Genomic DNA, 20,415 nt, shown 5'->3' with positions numbered 1-20,415 from the left:
TCTGGAGACAGAGGTGTTCTGCTCAAGAGGCAGCACTCCATGGTGGAGAGATTCCTTGTCCATCAGTCTGACAGCATTGAGACAGCTTTGCGAGTCTGAAAAACTAATACAAAGTCTGAGAGACTGAGAAGGCTAGGACAACTAGGCAAGCCCAGGGGACTGAGGGAATCTGAAATGCCGGCCATACATGGATCGAAACTTGGCTGGTATAGCAGGGACAGGCCAAATTTCGATCCACATATGGGTGGGGAGGTTCTACAGAGGTTGATCTACGGATCAAAAATAGTTTCAGAAGAGCAATTAAAATTATATTATACATTGATTATCAAATAACTGTTTTACAGCTTCCTATAAACCTTTATTGAACATCAAATGTGTATTTTTTTGCATTAATATAGTGTAGGTGTATACTATATCCCGTCGCCATAGTGTTTAGCAATAGGAGGACGTGGAGTTGGAGGGAAGGAGGGAGGGAGGTGTCATTTACCACTGTGTATATGCCCACATGTGTGACTCTATAGTCCTGTGGGCTGCACAGATAAGAAAAAAGAGGAAATTAAAAGCTAAAAGGGATTTAAAATTGGGAATGCTCCGTAGAGGACACCAGCTGGTCTACACATATCTCAGCCTGCAGTAGGGACACAGAGAAGATGGGAGGTACAGCTGAAGGCAGGATCAACCAGGTATTTCACTCCACAAATTCTTTAGTTGCTTTGTGAGCATGTACACTCTGTTATTTAGCATGTAATGAGTGTTTTTCATAGTCTGGGTTTAACCAGTTCAGCTCTTTGGCCGTACTACGTACATCCAAAGAGTGAACCATTAATCACGGGTTTTGTTTAGCCGGCTCCTGGCTTGAAAGTGAAAGTGAGGTGGCAGCTCCATAACTGCCGATCACTTTCACAGAGCCGGCAGCACGGTGCCTTCCACCCCTCCTGCCAATGCCCCCTCCTCATGTGGTTCCCGGGCTCTCCCACTCTTGGGAACACAATCACCGGCTAGGGGAGGGAGAGTGCTGTGAGATCGAAGGCAAATGCCTCGATCTCACATGGTGATGTCACTTCCAGTTTCAGATGCACCATTTCCTGGCCAGTACAGCCAGAGGACACTTTATTTATTTATTTATTTATTTTTAAATTTCTTTTTACTTTATTGCTATCACAAGCGGTGAATAAACCCCTATGTGATAGCATTGGGCAGGTGACAGGTACTTTTTATGGAGACATTAGGGGTCTAATAGACCCCAATGTCTCCTCTTCCCTTCACACCATCTAACCAAGTACAGATTGGCTTGGTTAGATGGTGTGAAGAGAAGAGGAGACATTAATTAAAAAAAAGAAAAATAAAAAAGTTAGAAAAAATGTAATTTATAATAAAAATAATAATAAAAAAAAAAAAAAAATATATATATATATATATATATATATATATATATATATATATATACATATATAAAAAGAAAATTGCCGTAACCCCCCGTTGCACACCTGCGCAAACATGAACACAAGCCCAGGGTGCGTATGTACACGGCAGTCACACCACACATGTGACATATCACGAACGTCAGAGTGAGAACAATAATTCTAGAATAAGAGCTCCTAGTTAGCTCTAAACTGATGAGCTGTAAAGGATTTTAAAGCGTCACTCATGGTGATTTTTGGGCTTCATAGTTTTTGGCGATTTCACAGAAGCGCACAATCTTAAGACATGGAATGTTTGGTATCTATTTACTCTATGCAACCTCATCTTTTATATTTTACCCAAATGGGTGTTCTATTGTGTGTTTTTGCACTAAAATTCCTTTTATTATACTTTTTTTCCTGAAAACTTGCGTTTGATAAACAGTTGCACAAATATCATGTAACATAAAACTTTGCAACTGTCACCTTTTTATTCTACAGGGCCTCTGCTTTCAGAAAATATATAATATTCTGGGGGTTTAAGTGATTTTATTGCCAAAAATTAAGATTTATACATGTATGCGAAAAACTAAAAAAAAATTGCTCTGGAGCCGAACTGGTTAATAACAATTATATTCGAGTTCTCACCCTACATTGCTGTTGGTATATCTAGAAAAGATTGTACAATCAGATTGTTACATGTATGACAGGTATAAGAGGCAGAGCCAGCATGGTGTATGTCAACTGTCCTGTCCTGAAGATCCAGGTGCAAATTAGAGATATCCGGAAAGGACTGGATTCCATAGACAACAATGTAATATCTGCATCTGATTAACCATCCCATTATCCATCGGAAGGGAGTGCTGATCAGCAAGTAATGTGCACACCGATGAATTGTGTTCCCCCAGGTGGCCCATCTATTGCAGGGACACGCGTACATTGACTATATTTTGGAAGGCACATAGGGTGAAATTGGAAGGGTTGGCTGCTGCTTGCCTTCACAGCACTTTATGTATTATGCATTGGATTTCTCGATACAGCTTATTTGCTTATGTATAAGTTCTTCAGAGCAGCTGGCATGGCGTCCTGAGCACCCGCGGGCTCTGATTCTTGTCACTCACCTAGCAGCTCATGAATCCCTGACAATCGTTAGCAGGCCTAGAAGGCTAGGATGGTGAGAAAACTGTGGCGGGTCAGAGAGAAGAAAATGAAGGATGAAGGGCAAACAGGGACCAGATAAAGGAAAACACAGTACATCGCGACCACCCCCACAAAACCTTGCAAGCTCTTAAAAGCGAGCCACGCAGAATGTCACTGTGCATTTCACAGTATCCCCCCACCACCACCACCTTTTTTCTTGTTCTTGCTCATCTTTTGTCTGTGAAATTAATGAGAAAGAAATAGATATACAATGGAAAGATGGCAATCGCTAGCATGAAACAAAAAGCGCAGAGCGAGCAGTGAGGGTTAACGAAACAGTGGTGAGCCGAGCTGGCACTGCTGAACGCTGGCCACTTAAACAAAGCGCCATCATTATTTTTATAGGCCAGTTAATTGCCGTGCTGGCGTGTTCAGCGCAGTGACTGTTATTTATGAAATCTGCCGGTTTGGAGGCGGATTAGGGCCAGGAGAGAGGGCCATCTTTGTATTGCTTAAAGTTTGGATTTTTCATCCACAATGAACATTTTAGCGCTCACTGGGAACATTGGGGAGACTGGCACAGTGACCACACAGGGAGTTCTTGATTGGTCCATCTCTGACAGAGGCAGATCTGAGGTGAAGCCACAGGGGGGCAGCATAGAACTGACCTCCATTCCCTGGGGTGGATATGCTGGTGAAGCATCTCCCATTATACCACATGGTGACCGCTATTCACAGAAAATATGTGGGGCTGCCAGTCCTGATCTTCTGACAATGCTACTTGCCTGGCTGCTCTGCTTCACATGCAAGAAAACAGACAGTATAGTAAAGTCAGAACTGTGCATAATTATTTTAAGTCAGTGACTCTGAGAATATTGAAGCGCTGCTGGCTTCTCCTCCTCTCGATCCCTCCAGCTGAGCTGCAGGGGGATTAGTTCTAGCATCTGCGCCTCCATTCTATCCTCAGTCCTTTTCTCAGTTTTAGATGTAGGACATCAGGGGACTGTTTAGAACCCTCATATTTCACTAAAGCCTCCCAAGAAGGCAATTAAAAAATGGTAAAAAATAAAGAAATAAAAAATAATTTAAAAAATTGAGGACTTGTTCACATTGCTTTGCACTCTGTAATTCCTGCCATGGTTGCGAAGCATAGCATCGTGGCCTGTGACGTGTACACCCATAGACGCTGCCTCTTTTGCACACTGTAATGCAAAAGGCTGCGCACACCAATGTGTATAAACATTATGTGTTGGCAATAATTTTCCCCCAAAATTGAACACAAATCTGCATGCTTACCCCCAAGCATAAATTCCCCTTCCTCCCATAACAAATCCTCCCCCCTACTGAAATCCCCCCTTCCATCACAAATCTTTGCTCCTCATCCCCCAATGCAACTGCCCCCCTCCCCCCCCCCCAAAAAAAAAAAATCACCCTCCTAGCACAAATCTTCTAACCCTCAAAATTTCCCCTATGAGTACACATCCTCAATCCCTCCCCCTCCAAATCCCCCTTCCTAGCACAAATACTCCCCCCCTCCAAAAAATTCCCCTTCCTAGCACAGATACCAATCATCCTTACTAGCACAAATCCCCCCCACCCACTAAACCCCACCATATTCTAACACAAATCCCCCCTCTTGCACAAATCCTCTTCTCCCATTCTTCATTCCCCTAAATCACAAATTCCCCTAAATCACCACTTCCACCCAAATTTCCCCTCCTAGCACAACTCTTACCCCCTGCCACCCCCCATATTCCCCCTCCCAGCACAAATCCCCCCCCCCCCCAATCTCCTCACAGTGCCCCCCCAGACCTCACCTCACATGATGCCACAGTGCCCAGAGCAGCCACTCCTCCTGCTTACCCCTTGTCCCGGTCATGCTCAGATGTCAACAAAAATCTACATTGTCTGGAGCGGATGGTTTATAAAAAGTATTGGAGAATGTAAAATTCTTACCTTTCCTGGGGAAAATGCTGCTCCAGACTACTTTCAGTGCTGGTCATTTGACTAAAAACGTTGACATTCAGTCATATAAGCTCTGCTGATTACAAAACTAACCAAACTACGTGTTTCTTTGTGTTAGCAGTGAACATCTGACTGAATGCCTAGGCTTTTTATGTGAGCAGCACTGGAGGGAGCAATGTGTAAAGGGTTAGCAGCAGCTAAAGAGCTCCGTGTGTGCTACGAACACGGCAAAAAAAAAAAGGTGACTGCTAAACAGTCCAGGGACAAAGTCATCCAGTGCGAAACGGCGTCCCCCCTTCATTATGTGCGAGCTTAGGGGATGCTATACAATACAATACAGCCGTCCCTACTGCCCACCCCTTGTCCCGGTCCTGCCGCTGAATGAATTTCCATATAGTGGGGTAAGTACAGGAGCACAAAATCAGGAGACTATCGGATTGTTAGTGCCAGCTATCAGGGCTGGGTGTTTCCTTGCTCTGCTTATAAACTGATTTAGTTGCCATTCTCCTTTGGTATCTCCAGAAAGTGATTTGAAAATATTGTCTACTGTGATGCCACAAAGGAAAGTGCAATAACTTATCGCAACCAATGAGATCGGGATGAATTGTGACTTCACCTAATCAGTCACCAATCTTACCAATCCACCGTACATACATCTCAGTGGACAGTCATGGCGGTATTGCGGCACTGCCAGCCTGGTCTGTGTGGCCTGACCATGAGTCTGGACCTCAGTACGGTGAACACTGTCAGGCTATAGAAGGGGTTTCAGAGACTCATTAATTGTGTCTGTCAAATGCAGTAGCGTCATGTATCCCTGCACCCCTCCAGAGATGGCCATGTGTGGTATACATGTGACCGGGTGTTATGTGCACATTGCAGTCTTCGGACTCCTCACATCTTTTAGCTCACTTTGCAAAAGAAAAGAGCAGATTAAATCTTTACACAGCAGAGGAAATGGCAGCTCTGCAGGACACAGAAAAATTCCCCCAGAACATTCCCTTATCTACGTGGGCCACGCTGCAGCCAAAAATCAATGCAGCTCTCGCTGTCTCCCCAAATCGCCAGCATCCGCCTCCCTCCCCCTTCCACCTCCACAGCTTCCATGCAAAGCTGCTATGACCAGGTAATTAAGCTGCAAACAATGGCCGTGGAGCTGGAGATTAGCGCTGCTCTGGATGGAGAGGAAACTTATTTCCAGCTAACAAAGACCAAGCTGATTAGAAGAAGCCACACAATCAAGCAAGCAGATATGGGGGATAAACAGACAGGAGGCGGCTAGCATTACTCCATGTGACCTTCCCCCCTAGCATGGACAATACTTTTATGAAGTATCTGACTCTTTCCACTGAGGAAGAGCCGCTTATATGATTAATATGCAATTAAAGTAGCGGCCATTGTCCATTGTTTATCCCCGCCAACTCCATGATAGGAATATATAGTATCGCACACCAGGAGTCACTCAGAGAATACTGGGGATCACAGAGGGAACACTAAGAATCACAGAGGGAACACTGGGGTGCAGAGAGGGAATAATGGGGGTCACAGAAGGTGCACAAGGGGTCACAGAGGGAAAACAGGGGGTCATAGAAGGAACCCTGGTGTGATAGAATGGACACTGGAGGTCACAGAGGGAATACTGGAGATCATAGTGGGAACAATGGGGGTAACAGAGGGTGCATAGGAGGTCACAGATGGAAAACTGGGGATCATGGAGGGAACAATTGGGGTCACGGAGGTTGCGCAGGAGGTCACAGAGGGAACACTGGTGTGATGAAGTGAACACTGGGGGTCACAGAGTGAACAATAGGGGTCACAGAAGGAACACTGGGGTCACGGGGAACAATATGGGTCACAGAGGGAACACTGGGGGTCACAGAGGGTGCACAGGATGTCTCGGAGCGAACACTGGTGTGATAGAGTGAACAATGGGGATCACAGAGGGAACAATGGGGATTACAGAGGGAACAATGGGGATCACATAGGGAACAATGGGGGTCACATAGGGAAAAATGGGGGTCACAGAGGGAACACTGGTGTGATGAAGTGAACACTGGGTGCCACAGAGTGAACACTGGTGGTCACAGGGGAACACTGGGGAACAATATGGATCACAGAGGGAACAATGGGGGTCACAGAGGGTGCATTCACAGAGGGAGGGAACAATTGGGTTACAGAGGGTGCACAGGAGGTCACAGAGGGAACACTGGTGTGATAGAGTGAACACTGGGGGACACAAAGGGAACACTGAGGATCACAGAGGGAAAAGTTGGGATCACAGGGAACAATGGGGGGTCACAGAGGGAACAATGGGGGTCACAGGGAACAATGGGGGTCACAGAGGGAACAATGGGGGTCACAGAGGGAACAATGGGGGTCACGGAGGGAACACTGGGGATCACGGAGGGAACAATGGGGGTCACAGAGGGAACAATGGGGGTCACAGAGGGAACAATGGGGGTCACAGAGGGAACACTGGGAATCACGGAGGGAACAATGGGGGTCACAGAGTGAAAAATGGGGGTCACAGAAGAAACACTGGTGTGATAGAGAGTTAATACTGGGGGTCATAAAGGGAACAACGGGGGTCAGAGAGGGTGCATAGGAGGTCACAGAGAGAACACTGGTGTGATTGAGTCAACACTTGAGTGTCACAGAGGAAATACTGGAGATCACAGAGGATGACGTTGCGCCCAGGGATATATAAGGTATAAACTGCTATCCCTGAAAATCCTGCCAATATAAAGCCTGGTGGTCTCTGAAAAATGAACTGACCTGTGGTGTTGTCGAGGTTGTCATACCCCATACAGGAATGATGCAACAGACTGTTGTGCAACAACGGGGTTATGAATGTAATTGTATGTCTATCACAATCTCAGAACTACATTCCCAATATTCAAAAATGCAAGCTCCCCAAATGGCTGGCCAATGTTCTGGTCTGATCACACTGTTGTCTCACCAACGATGGTAAATCAGGTTATCTTAAAATGAATCAGGTCAATCGGGTTATCTTACATTTATCTAATGCATGACGGTGCATTGCATGTTAACTTGCGGTATTCGCTTGTTAAGGTGTGTTGTTCTGGGGCATCATGTTGACTAGGCGTTCAATGCAACACATATTTTAATGCTAAAACATGTTTGTTGTGATGTACTGCAGTCCATTCATTAGTCTGAATGGGTCCTAAATGTTCTCTAAACAAAAGCTGCCCAAATAATGTCACTGTGAGGTCTGGGGACAAATGTGATCTGTCATTCACAACCTTCATAGTCACACCATTTATGATAACTCAGAAACTAGCTGGTCACCTAATTAGCACAAGGTCAGTTGCAGATAGTCATTGTAATCAGCAGGTAGCTTTGTGCCTGTCTGGTGGTTAGATAAGACTGTAATTAATCCTCGGGGTTATGTAAAGCTGGTCATAGTTGAATCATAATTTGTCCGGTTGACCATGAACCAGCTGAATGTCGATCCATCTATGGCCGTTCCCATTCCAGAGAAGCCGATCTAGTGACCGACTTCTCTTAAACAGACTTGTTGGAAAATGTTCCATTCATCAGAGCTGCAGGCAATAGGCTGCAGCGTTGATCGGTGTAATCTTATTAAAAACTGACCACACTGAGCATGAGACCACAGCGCGCTCAGTTCTCTAGCTGTGCTAGGAACTCAGTCTGCCCTCCTCCAATGATCAGACTTGTCTTGACACCACCCACCTCCCCCCTCCACATACATACACACAGCCATTCACTGGGAAGATCAATGTGCTGTTATTTCTCCTCCCCCAACTCTTATGCAGCTGAGAACAGAGGGACTGTGATCACTTATAAAAAAGGGGAATATAGTGTTTATAATGTTTTTTTTTTAAACTATACACAAATGTTTTGTCTTTCATTTCTATTTTAAACTGAATGGGTTGTATTACAAGGTGATTGCTAACATGCACTTTAATGTACAGACAGTGCCCTAAAAGTGCCCACAAATGCCCCCTACCCCCACCCCAAAATATAGCTGTCCGATCCTAAATATTGCCAAAACAACACAGAGCGGGTCAAACCAGTGAGATCAGTCTGGGAATGGCAGTCCTCTCAGAAAATACTCAGATTGGGCCTGATAAGTCCCTCATCCTCACTAGTACCGCAGTACTGCTCTTGTCACATGACCCTCCACTATATCAAGAATAGCATAAAGCCAACAATGGGTGTAGCTGTGAATATTTGGCCCGTCGGTTCATATGCTTTGGTTGGTACACATTACTATTTTTTTTTTTTCGTTCAACTAAACTGACAGCTCAGGTCAGAGCCACTGTACTAACAATCCAATGTTAGTACAGCTATCTCCCCTACTGAGCTATTGTGTTCTGACCAGGGGATCGGGAACAACACCAAACCCCCACCCCCCCACAAGAGCACTCACCATTGGCTGAGAGTGCTGATCGGGAGCCGGTCGGCATACTTTTTTCGGTCATGACCCATGACCCTTTGACACAAGTCGCCCCTCTTCTGCCGGACCGACTCCAGTACACACGGGCCAAATGTCGGCCCTTTTCTATTCAACCTGCTGATTCCGTCCAACATTCGGCCCGTGTGTACTAGGCTTTAGTGTTTCCAGAACATCAGTTTACCAGCAGCAAAGTGAAAGCTTAAAGTGTGCAGCCCAGTGTACTCCAACCCCAGCCAGATAAAAATCAGAAGACTCCAGCAGGCAGCTCCATATCCGCTGTAGTGTATCATGGCCTGGGGTCAGGATTTGATGGAATTAATCATTCTGGGCTCAATAAGTTTATGGGTTCTGGAACAATGAAGGTAATCCTTTTCACCAAGTCATTTATCTAGTATGGAGCCCCAGATATGGGCAGGGCAGATTCCATCAGAGACTTCTCAAACAGGTCTTTTCTTTGTGACTGGTGTAAAAAAAACTGAACAGGACAATTGCCATGTTGTCCATAATAACCAGGGGTCTTCTCCTTCTGGATACTAGGTCTTAGAGATGTCTCATAAATTTAGACAAGTTGCTGCTGTACATTATTAATACTGCTCTCTGCCTGACCAATCCATGTGTGCCCATAAGTCTGTCGTAGATGTTGTCACAAACCAAAGAGCTTTACATTAGGCAGGGCTGAGTGCCAGAGAGTGAGAAAGAGGAGGTCCGCCACATGACCCCTTAGATAAATCAAGAGTCATTGAGGGCTGATTGTGTGACACACCACTATAATCATCCGGAGCGGAGAACATCGTATCTCACCGCTGCCACCACGACACAAGGTGACACTTCTTCATAACCGTCAGCTTCCAGACCCCATGTTCAGCATGGAAGGAATGCAGCTTGACAACTTCAAAGAGCGGATTTCCCACCAACATTTTGGGAGCTTAGGTTCACATTTTCAAGACACCACCCAGTCATTGAAAAAATTGGTGCTGACATTGGGATGATGTCATACCCACCCACTCCCTCATTGGTGCCCATTTCAGATAGACTCTGCTTTCATGTACATATAGCTGTGCAGTGTAGAACGAGCCAGACAGAGGACCTGCCCAGTGTGCAACATGTGGAAACAAAATTCCCTGCCGGAATACAACATAACGAGATGCTTAACAGCACAGCAAGAAACGGGTTAACTGATCAGGTGTATATGAAACATATCAGATTGAATGTCACAGATTCTTCAAGGCATGCATGCCTCAGAAAAAAAGACTGTGCATACAGTATCTGTGCTACTTCAAGAGCCTGTGCATGCATAAGAATTAATACCTCATCACTTTTTTCAGATACATTCATACAAGAGATATTAAGGCTTTGATTTACTAAAGGCAAATAGATTGGGCACTTGCAAGTGCAGTTGCTCTAGAGCTTAGTAAATGAAGGGAAGCTCTGCTGACTTCCATCATCCAATCATGTGCAAGCAAAAATGCTGTTTTTTTTTTCATTTCCCTTGCATGTGATTGAGTATTCTTTGCAAAATGAGGATTTACTTGATTTACTAAGCTCTGGAGCAACTGCACTTGCAGAGTGAAACTGCACTTTGCAAATTGTCACAGTTTATTTGCCTTTAGTAAATCAACTCCTAAGTGTTGAATCTCCCCCTGCGGCTCTGAGCACAGACAAACCCCATACCTCTGGCCCATCATCAGCAACCAAGATCACCGCAACATCAGAAGAGCAGACCGGCTTACCTTGTACGATGAGGTGTACACGGGAGGTTTTTGGGTGATTGTCTGTTTGGACGGAGCAGGTGTATGGTCCCTCGTCATAGATGTCCACGTTCTGGATTTCAATGCTGTACGAGCTCTTGGTGTTGGCTATGAGAACCACACGGGGGTCTATGGACCACTTGTCATTGCCGGTGTATAAGATGGTGCTGCGGTTCAGCCAGGCCACCCGCGTCACTCGACTGTCCACCGCGCACCTGCAAAGAGAGGAGGGAGAATGAGTGAGAATGTAAGATGGCGGGTCCTTACCATAGAAAAGGCACAGAAGACAGGGCAGGGCCAGGCCACAAAATACATCTCACTGCCATGTTTATGCAGGTCCTCCGACATATCAACAGTGGAGGTACATGGGGCAGCATGATGGAAAACACAAACTACTATACAAGAGAGAGAGAGAGAGAGAGAGACTAGCGGTCAAGTTGCAAAGTTCAGAAGAGGTTTTCAAACATCCCGTGTGCATGAAGCCTTACACATCATTCAATCTACAGACTACTGGTAGTTACATGAGAATACCAAGATGGAGCAATGAGCACATTAAGCTTCACCTCTCATCTTTGAAAGAAAAACTGTCTGTGCTGCCACACAACAGCCAAATTCTCCCCTTTATGTTTGTGGGTGGGCTTGAAGATTAAATGATTAATCTGATTGGTTGCTACAGGTAGCACACACAGTTCCCTTGACAGTCACTGAAATATCCAGTTTCTGACTCCTGAACCTGCTGGCACCCATTTTTTTAACTTCCAACCACAACAGGCTTTTTGTCTTCATCATATACTGAACCCAGCAAAGTAACAGTTTCATGAAGACCGTTCAAAGTTTCATGTAGTGAAAATATTGTACAATAATAAAGATTCAGCTAAACACTTGCAGTGGGATGACAGACTTAGAGGTGTACCCTACCAAGTGCTGCAAGTGTTTAGCCGATCCCCCGCTGTTCTTCTGAAAGGTCAGTGCTGTATGCAGTCTATAGAGAGATTGTGTGTTTAAAGGGTAACTCCACTTTTATGGGGGAACAAATTGTAAATAAGAAAAAAAATAAAATAACACAGTGTATATAATTGCTACAGAAGTCATATTGTAATCTTTTTCTTTTTCAATCTGCAGTGCTGTAACTTTCTGTAAAATGCAATATGGCTGCCTGGAGGTGTGTTCTATACACAGATGATGTACAGAACGCCCCCCAGAAATGTAATTTCCTGCTCGTATGATTGGCTCACTGATTTTCCCAGAAGTCTACACTAAGATGCAGATCAGATTTTGAGCATCCCCTGCAACAAAAATGGCATTTTGGTGAGATACTCCCAAAGGTAAATCGCATCGGAAGGGATGCAGACCTTGCCACTTTGCACATTAGAGCCTTGCAAATGCAGCAGCCGATTGACACTTATGAAAGCACTCCCATACAGATAAACAAACAACTATTTCTCCAGAATAACAAAAGATAGGAATCTGCAACAAAGTTGTTAAAATGCCCATAACGTACATAGATCACCCAGAGGGGAATGGTTTTAATTCAACAACAGTGGAGTTTCTCTTTAATTTGAACACTGTCAATCCCTCATGTAGGGAAGCCAGGCAATCAACAATCTGGTGTGTAAGCTGATCACAAAAAGGCTCCTTGGAGGGGATCCCTGACAAATAGGGGTTTATCCAGAACATTCCCAATTATCTACAGAGCAAATGATGTGTTCAATGAGAACTATAATACAATTATTTGGAGATGAGAGACAGAACAGACAGATGGAGGAGTACAGGAATGAGACCACATGGAGAAAAAAAATTCAGGACGAGAGTGACAGAGCGGCACTCGTCCTCCCAGATGATTGACACCAGCAAGAGATGAAAAATTCATAGAAGAGCGGAGTCTGCAGGGAGAAGAGTGACAGCCAGGTGAAGAGAGATGTAAACACTACAGCGATTATTTCACAGAGATGCATCTGTGATGGCTGGAGCAGAACGTCAGCTGAATAAGGAGGGAGGGGGATGCATGGCAGAATCTGCAGAGAGTTCAAGAGACTACAGCAAGCTGGGGCCCATTTCCAGCCCTACAACCCTTGGGTTCTATTTCCAGCCCTACAACCCTTGGGTTCTATTTCCAGGCCTACAACCCTTGCGTTCCATTTCCAGCCTAACAACCCTTGGGTTCCATTTCCAGCCCTACAACCCTTGGGTTCTATTTCCAGCCCTACAACCCTTGCGTTCCATTTCCAGCTTTACAACCCTTGGGTTCTATTTCCAGACTTACAACCCTTGCGTTACACTTCCAGCTCTACAACCCTTAGGTTCTTTTTCCAGCCCTAGTACACTCTGGAGCACATTTCCAGCCCTAGATTTTACATCAAAAAATGGAGAGTCTGGATGGTTATTTAAAAAATTACACATACTGTACTAAAATACATTTGTAAAATTAAATAAAAACTCTGTCTTCAGGAGTGTCCGTCCTCCAGTTCCTGAGTGGCCACCACAACAATTGGCAGAATTCTCAGAATTAATATTTCCTGGTACAAAATCAATTCCCACCTTTTAAATTAATTGTGCGGGTGCAGAAATGTGTCTGGCGGGGGGAGTTAGACCAGAAAAAAATATACAGACAACTTCTGCAGAGTCAGTGAGGAAAATGTTTCCTTCTCCCCACTTATCCATCCTCCACAAACAGGGCCTCACCCAGAATGATGTCTCTCCTTATCTGACTCTAGGATAAAACACCAGTATTGGATGAGAGAAGATGCAGAGGTTTTGTAGAATGGAAATGGAAGATGCAAGCTTACAGGCTCAGTTTTTCATGGTTTACTAATGTATTACATTTAGTTTTGGGGTGTCCCCTTTGATGTCTGGGTCACTGACTCAATACGGATCATTTTTTAACTGGGCTAAATACGCCACCATTTCATGGGCAATCATGACAACATAAAATTCTCTTTGCTGCGCTATTTGGCTGTGAATTTTCAGCGCTGTCAGCGTTTTCGGCTCATTCTCAGAGAATTTACCTCTGCAAAGTGGCCAAAATGTTCCACAATCTGCGCTTTGTCAGGTAAGGAAGACAGAGAGCCGCTTAATAACATTCTACCGCTGAATTCCCTATCTCAGGCTTTTCTGAGACGCCTCCCTGTCAGAGCTTGCTGGATTTTGCAAAAAGACATTTAATGGCGGATTCCTATTCAGGAAGATTCCATTTGAGCAAAAGGGATTTTCTAAATCTGATTCACTTTACTCTGGCAGCTGCTCCATCTCCTAATTCATCAAATCACCTCCATCTTTAATGGATTGACGTCCAAGTAATCACGTCGCCGGGGACCTCAGAAACCCAAGCTCATAGAATTAAAAACTTCTAATGGAAGGCAAACATTTATCAGATATATCCCCAAATTGTGTCTGCGAGGAACTGCGCTAAAGACAAAGTTTCCTACCAGAAAAAAGAAAGGTCTGAGATTCAACATGCAGGCGACTATCTGAAACAAAACACACCGAGAGAGTACAGCATACAGGTACCACCACGCACCGTATTAAACTCCAGTAGAAGGTAAATGAAAGACAGACTTCAGGTGATTGTAAATCTTTGTTTTTTTTTTAAATAAACATGTTATACTTACCTCCTCTGTGCAAGGGTTTTGCACAGAGCGACCCCGATTCTCCTCTTCTGGGGTCTCTCGGAGGTGCTCCTGGCTCCTCCTCTTCTCGAATGCCCCCGCAGCGGAGAGACGCTTTCCAAGGGGGCACTTGTGCAGGCGTGCTCCTGAGTCCTGCTGCTACGTCTATTGACACAGACAGCAGGACTCGTCCCGCGGATCCCGTGTCATTGGATTTTATTGACAGCAGTGGGAGCCAATGGCTGCACTGCTATCAATCTATCCAATGAGGACAGAGACTGCGGATGAAGCTGTGTGTGCTTGTCCCCATCGCTGGAACGATCGGGCTCAGGTAAGAAAAAGGGGGGCTCTGGGGGGCTGCTGCAGCACAAAAGGTTTTTCACCTTAAAGTATAGAATGCATTAAGGTGAAAAACTGTGAAGGTTTAAATCCCTGCCCATCGGTTAGATCCCTCTGACATGTTTCACCCACTAATCTTTTAATCTTATAGCACCGATACTGGCCACATACCGCAAACCTACATTTTAAAGACAATCAATACCCCTACACACACTTCAGGCCAACCTTATAAAGATAACCAATACCCCCCCTCCCCAAATACCACAGACCCCCATTATAAAGACAATTAATACCCCTACACACATTCCAGACCCACCTTATAAAGATAACATTATAAAGACAATCAATGCTGCAGACCCACCTTATAAAGATAACCAACACCCCCAACATACTGCAGAATCCTATTATACAGACAATCAATATCCCCCCAAATACTTCAGACCCCCATTATAAAGACAATCAATACCCCAAACACACTGCAGACCCACCTTACACAGACAATCAATACCCCACCCCCCCAATACCACAGACCCCCATTATAAAGACAATCTATACCCCACACACACTGCAGACCCACCTTCAACAGACAATTAATACCCCCACCCCCCCAAATACCACAGACCCCCATTATAAAGTCAGTCAATGCCCCCACACACACTGCAGTCTCCTATTATACAGACAATCAATTTCCCCCAACATACTTCAGACCCCCATTATAAAGACAATCAATACCCCTACACACATTGCAGACCCAACTTACACAGACAATACTCCCTCCAAATACCACAGACCTCCATTACGGAGACAATACTCTGGCTACAAGGGTGAGTTCAGAGGGTGGTGATAAATGGGGAGTACTCAGTATGGTCAGGGGTGGGTAGTGGGGTCCCCCAGGGTTCTGGGCTGGGACCAATCCTGTTTAATTTGTTCATAAATTACCTGGAGGATGGGGAAAAACAGTTCAATCTCTGTATTTACAGACGATACTAAGCTAAGCAGGGCAATAACTTCTCCGCAGGATGTGGAAACCTTGCAAAAAGATCTGAACAAATTAATGGGGTGGGGAACTACATGGAGAATGAGGTTCAATGTAGAAAAATGTAAAATAATGCATTTGTTTGGCAAAAATATGAATGCAATCTATACACTGGGGGGAGAACCTCTGGGGGAATCTAGGATGGAAAAGGACCTGGGGGTCCTAGTAGATGATGCAATGCCAAGCTGCTGCTAACAAAGCAAACAGAGTATTGGAATTAAAAGGGGGATCAACTCCAAAGATAAAATGATAATTCTCCCACTCTACAAGACTCTGGTCCGGCCGCACGTGGAGTATGGGCACCATTCCTCAGGAAGGATGTACTGGAAATGGAGCGAGTACAAAGAAGGGCAACAAAGCTAATAAAGGGTCTGGAGGATATTAGTTATGAGGAAAGGTTGCGAGCACTGAACTTATTCTCTCTGGAGAAGAGACGCTTGAGAGGGGATATGATTTCAATTTACAAATACCGTACTGGTGACCCCACAATAGGGATAAAACTTTTTTGCGGAAGGGAGTTTAACAAGACATGTGGCCACTCATTAAAATGAGAAGAAAAAAGGTTTTACCTTAAACTACAGATGTGGAATTCAAGAAACTATTCAAGAATTTAAAGAAACTATTAGATAAGCACCTGAACGACCACAACATACAGAGATATACAATGTAATACTGACATATAATCACACACATAGCTTGGACTTGATGGACTTGTGTCTTTTTTTTGACCTCACCTACTATGTAACTAGGTAACAGGTGCAGTGAAGGCTCCCAATCTCCCCTGCATACTTGTTATGGAGATAATCACCTAGAACACAATGTACTGCTCTCCCCACACACCATCATAATGGAGATGACCGTCTGGAACAAAATTCAGTGATGGCTCTCAATACCCAACCAATGGACCCTTATTATGGAGATCATATGGAACAAATGCAGCAATGGCCTCAATTTTCTGAACGTTAATTGAGCTGTACGTTATGTGCCCTAAAGCAACAAACTGAGGCTCCTTCCAAAAACGACATGGCCTCATTCACACAAGTTTTATTTGGGGCATTTAGCGCTTTTCCTGAGAATGGCCACCAATACCCCCACCTCCAACTCTGAAGGCAAAAAACGTGTAGAGCTGATTGGCTCCCAACTCCACATCACATATCGCCATGGCAGGAGACCCACTGAGAGACATGGCAGTAATAGAGGTTGAACAGGGTTTCACAATCCCTCCCCACATCAGTCCCTACCCCAAGGAGCTTACAATCTAAGGTCCCTAACTCACATTCATACACACACATACAAGGGTCAATTTAGACAGGAGCCAATTAACCTACCAGCATGTCTTTGGAGTGTGGGAGGAAACTCACGCAGGCACAGGGAGAACATGCAAACTCCAGGCAGATAGTGCCGTGGTTTGGATTCGAACCGACAACCCTAGTGCTGCTAGGCAGAAGGTTAATCGAAAATAATATTTTATGAAAACCTAAATACCTTTTGTCACATTAAGAAATATAAAATAATAATCTAAGCTTGTATTTGTCCCACTTATATCCCTAAATCTGTGCTGAAACATTTCTACCAAAATCTCAGAGATTCCATCAAATCTTAAAAGTGGAAATGCAACTGTATATAATAAACATGCTGGGAGCTGACCTTGGCCTAGTCCAGTGAGGAATTGTAAACACACTCATTCTGCTCCATAGTACAACATAATGGAAAGGCAACAGATAACAGAGAGGAGTCATGGCCATGCTGTGACGCGCTGAATATCCGAAAATCAGAAATATATGCAGAGATTCCAGCTGATAATGAGCTGCTACACAATGGTCGGCAGAATAATCCTGTAACACGGCAGATGTACAATAGTGCGGGATAGAAGCAACAGCAGGGGAGAATATCACACAATATAATAATAAGTGATACAGTAAGGGACAATGTGACATGGGAGCACTCAGCATAGTGATACATGATATAATAATATCAAAGTATAAACAGTAAATGCAATACATGTAATTATGTATGATAGGATAGTGGAAAACATAATAGCACACACACAGCATAGTACTATACACTGATCAGCCATCATTTTTTGCCCACCGACAGGTAAAGTGAATAACATTCATAATCTCGTTACAATGGCATCTGAATGTTGGTGGGATATATTAGGTAGCAAGTAAACATGTTGTTCCTGAAGATGATGTATTGAAAGCAGAAAAAAGGGCATCACAGCTTACTGTGTATGGGGCTGCCCCGTGTCCACAGCCAAAAGTGCCTACAATGGGCACGTGAGCATCAGAACTGGACCAGGGAGCAATGGAAGAAAATGGCCTGGTCTCATGAATCACATCTTCTTTAACATCATGTGGATAGGCCAGGTACAGGGGCATATATACAGGGGCCACCACTGTGACCCGGCCCCATGCTCCAGAAGGCCCTTGTGGCCCCCCTGTCTGCATGGATAGGAAGGCGGAGGCATTTAGAGGAACCAATCCCTCTATGTAGCCGCTGAATGCCTGCTTCTCCTCCTCTCCCTCAGATATTCAGCAGCCGCCGGAGGGATATGGAGGACAGCGGTTCCTCCACATGGCGCTTCTGCCGCCTCCCTATCCCTGTCCTGCTGCCCCGGGCCCCTGTGTACTTCCCTGGTCCCCCCCCCCTGGAAGCGCTGCTGGGTTTTCCGCTCCCATCTCCCACTGGCTGCTGCAGGAGATCTGTCAGGTTGGAGAGCAGGGAAGGGGCCATTAAGTGTCATTTACTAGCCCCTTCCTTGTCTTAATGAATAAAGTCAGTGATCAGAACCGATTTTTTTTTTTTTTATTCATTCATAGCTGAGGCATACTAAACCGTTTACCATGCCTCAGTTTATAAATAAACAGGCAGCTCAGTACATGAAATACCAGGGTCGCAAAGGTCACACTTGCGATTGGGCTCTGACGTTCCGCCACTGTGGGGGGACCCAAAGACGGCAGGAAGGAGGCCAGCTGTGGCACCATTATTAAGGGTCCCACGATGGGAGTAAAGGGCCCCTGTATCAGTTGGAAGGGCCCGGTCAAGAGCCGGGGGGGCCCTTTATGGTTTCTTGCACCGGGACCCTGAAAGTTCTAGTTGCCCCTCTGGTCAGGTACGTGTGCATCACTTACCTGGGGAAGAGATGGCACCAGGATGCAGTATGGGAAGAAGAAAAGCCGATGGAGGTAGTGTGATGCTTTGGACAATGTTCTGCTGGGAAACCTTGGATGCTACCATTCATGTGGATGTTACGTGACACGTACCACCTACCCAAACATTGTTGCTGACCAAGTACACCCCTTCATGGAAACAGTATTCCCTGATGGGGAAGAATAATGCACCCTGCCACACTGCAAAAATGGTTCAAGAATGGTTCGAGGAACACAACAATGAATACCTTGAGACTTACAGGACTTAAAGGACCTGCTACTGATGGTTCGGTGCCAGCATACCTTCAAAGGTCTAGTGGCTTCCATTCCTCAACAGGCCAGGGCTGTTTTGGTGGTAAAAGGGGCACCTACCTTATATTAGGTAGGTTGTCCTAAAGTTATGGCTGATCAGTTTATATTATGATAGACAAAGTAATAACATCATTCAGCATATTACAAGATCTAGTAATGGACAATATAAAAGTGTGTGATATATTAGCACCCACTGTAATAATATATAGTCTAATAGTATATTATGAGATAATATGGTAAATAGTGAATTCTATGGTGATATACAGTGTATCAGAACAGTTTTTATTTTCAGGCTGCAGAACGAGCATTTACCACAAACTAACTGGCTTGCTTACAATCATTACACAATAGTAACAATTATTCCAATTGGATTAGTGGGAAAAGGTGAGTTGTAAATAAACAGGGACTCTTTATGGCCAATCAGTCTTATGAGAAACATTATAGTATGTCTCAGCATGCTGGAAATATACTGTATATATGACTTTGTTATTATGGTATTGTTTTAATACTCATTAGCCACCACAACTCTGAATACTTGTTCTTTGACACTCTAAAACATCAATACACAGATCCCTCCACCCCGGGGGGTCTCACTTTGATGCCTGTATTCTTCGCACATGTAACAGACTTTACATCTTTAATAAAGCTCAGAAATTTGGCACCAGCTCCATCACAACCACCACAAGAAAAATCTAACTCTTTAGGGCCCATTTTTATATCTGTGCTTCCAAATCCCAATTGCAGCATCTTTGGTGTGTTTCCAGCAAATGCGACACCCTCAGGAATGAATGGTACCACATATAAAACGCATCAAAATGCAGCTCATGAAACAGGTAGAGGTGTGAGTGTGCACCAATATGCTGCCTCCTTACTGAATATTTGTCCTATCCGCTGAAAAGTCTCAGTGTGTGGATGGCATTGTGACTAGTTCATTATCCACCACCTGGACAGGCTCAGTCTGTGCCCGGACGGTGCCAGTGTGCAGACAGGTAGCCCAGGTGCCAGTCTCAGCACAATGTTTTCCCAGCGACTCCCTCGAGGAATTCTGTGGCTGGACGGTCTCCTAATTATCAAAGATGAGGTAGCTGTGATTGCTAATACCGTGCAGACAGTAAACGGCGGTATCATCTCCGCTGCGACCCCCCGGGACGCAGACTGAAGACTTCAGATAATCTCCCCTTCTGGAAAGATGTCAGTAAACAAAACAGACTCAGCTTGTATTTGTCAGGAAAATAAGAGAAGGGAATACAGACTCCCCATCGCCCGCTCCGTGCCAGCCC

The 20,415-nt window shown here is 44.8% G+C and overlaps 1 protein-coding gene across 12 annotated transcripts in view; it reads right to left on the bottom strand.

Moving 5' to 3' along the window:
- The window catches only part of NTM (neurotrimin), a 1,068,699-nt gene that overhangs the window by 248,365 nt on the left and 799,919 nt on the right, over positions 1-20,415 (bottom strand). For all 12 annotated transcript variants that reach the window (XM_073603337.1, XM_073603342.1, XM_073603338.1 and 9 more), the window contains one exon: positions 10,674-10,906. In XM_073603337.1, coding sequence (XP_073459438.1) covers positions 10,674-10,906 — 233 coding nt within the window. The remainder of the gene's footprint in view (positions 1-10,673; positions 10,907-20,415) is intronic.

Source organism: Aquarana catesbeiana, linkage group LG10 (genome assembly GCF_042186555.1).
Source record: "Aquarana catesbeiana isolate 2022-GZ linkage group LG10, ASM4218655v1, whole genome shotgun sequence".
NCBI classification, from domain to species: domain Eukaryota; kingdom Metazoa; phylum Chordata; class Amphibia; order Anura; family Ranidae; genus Aquarana; species Aquarana catesbeiana.
Note: the sequence above shows the minus strand (reverse complement) of the source record. Positions and strands in the feature narration are given on the sequence as shown.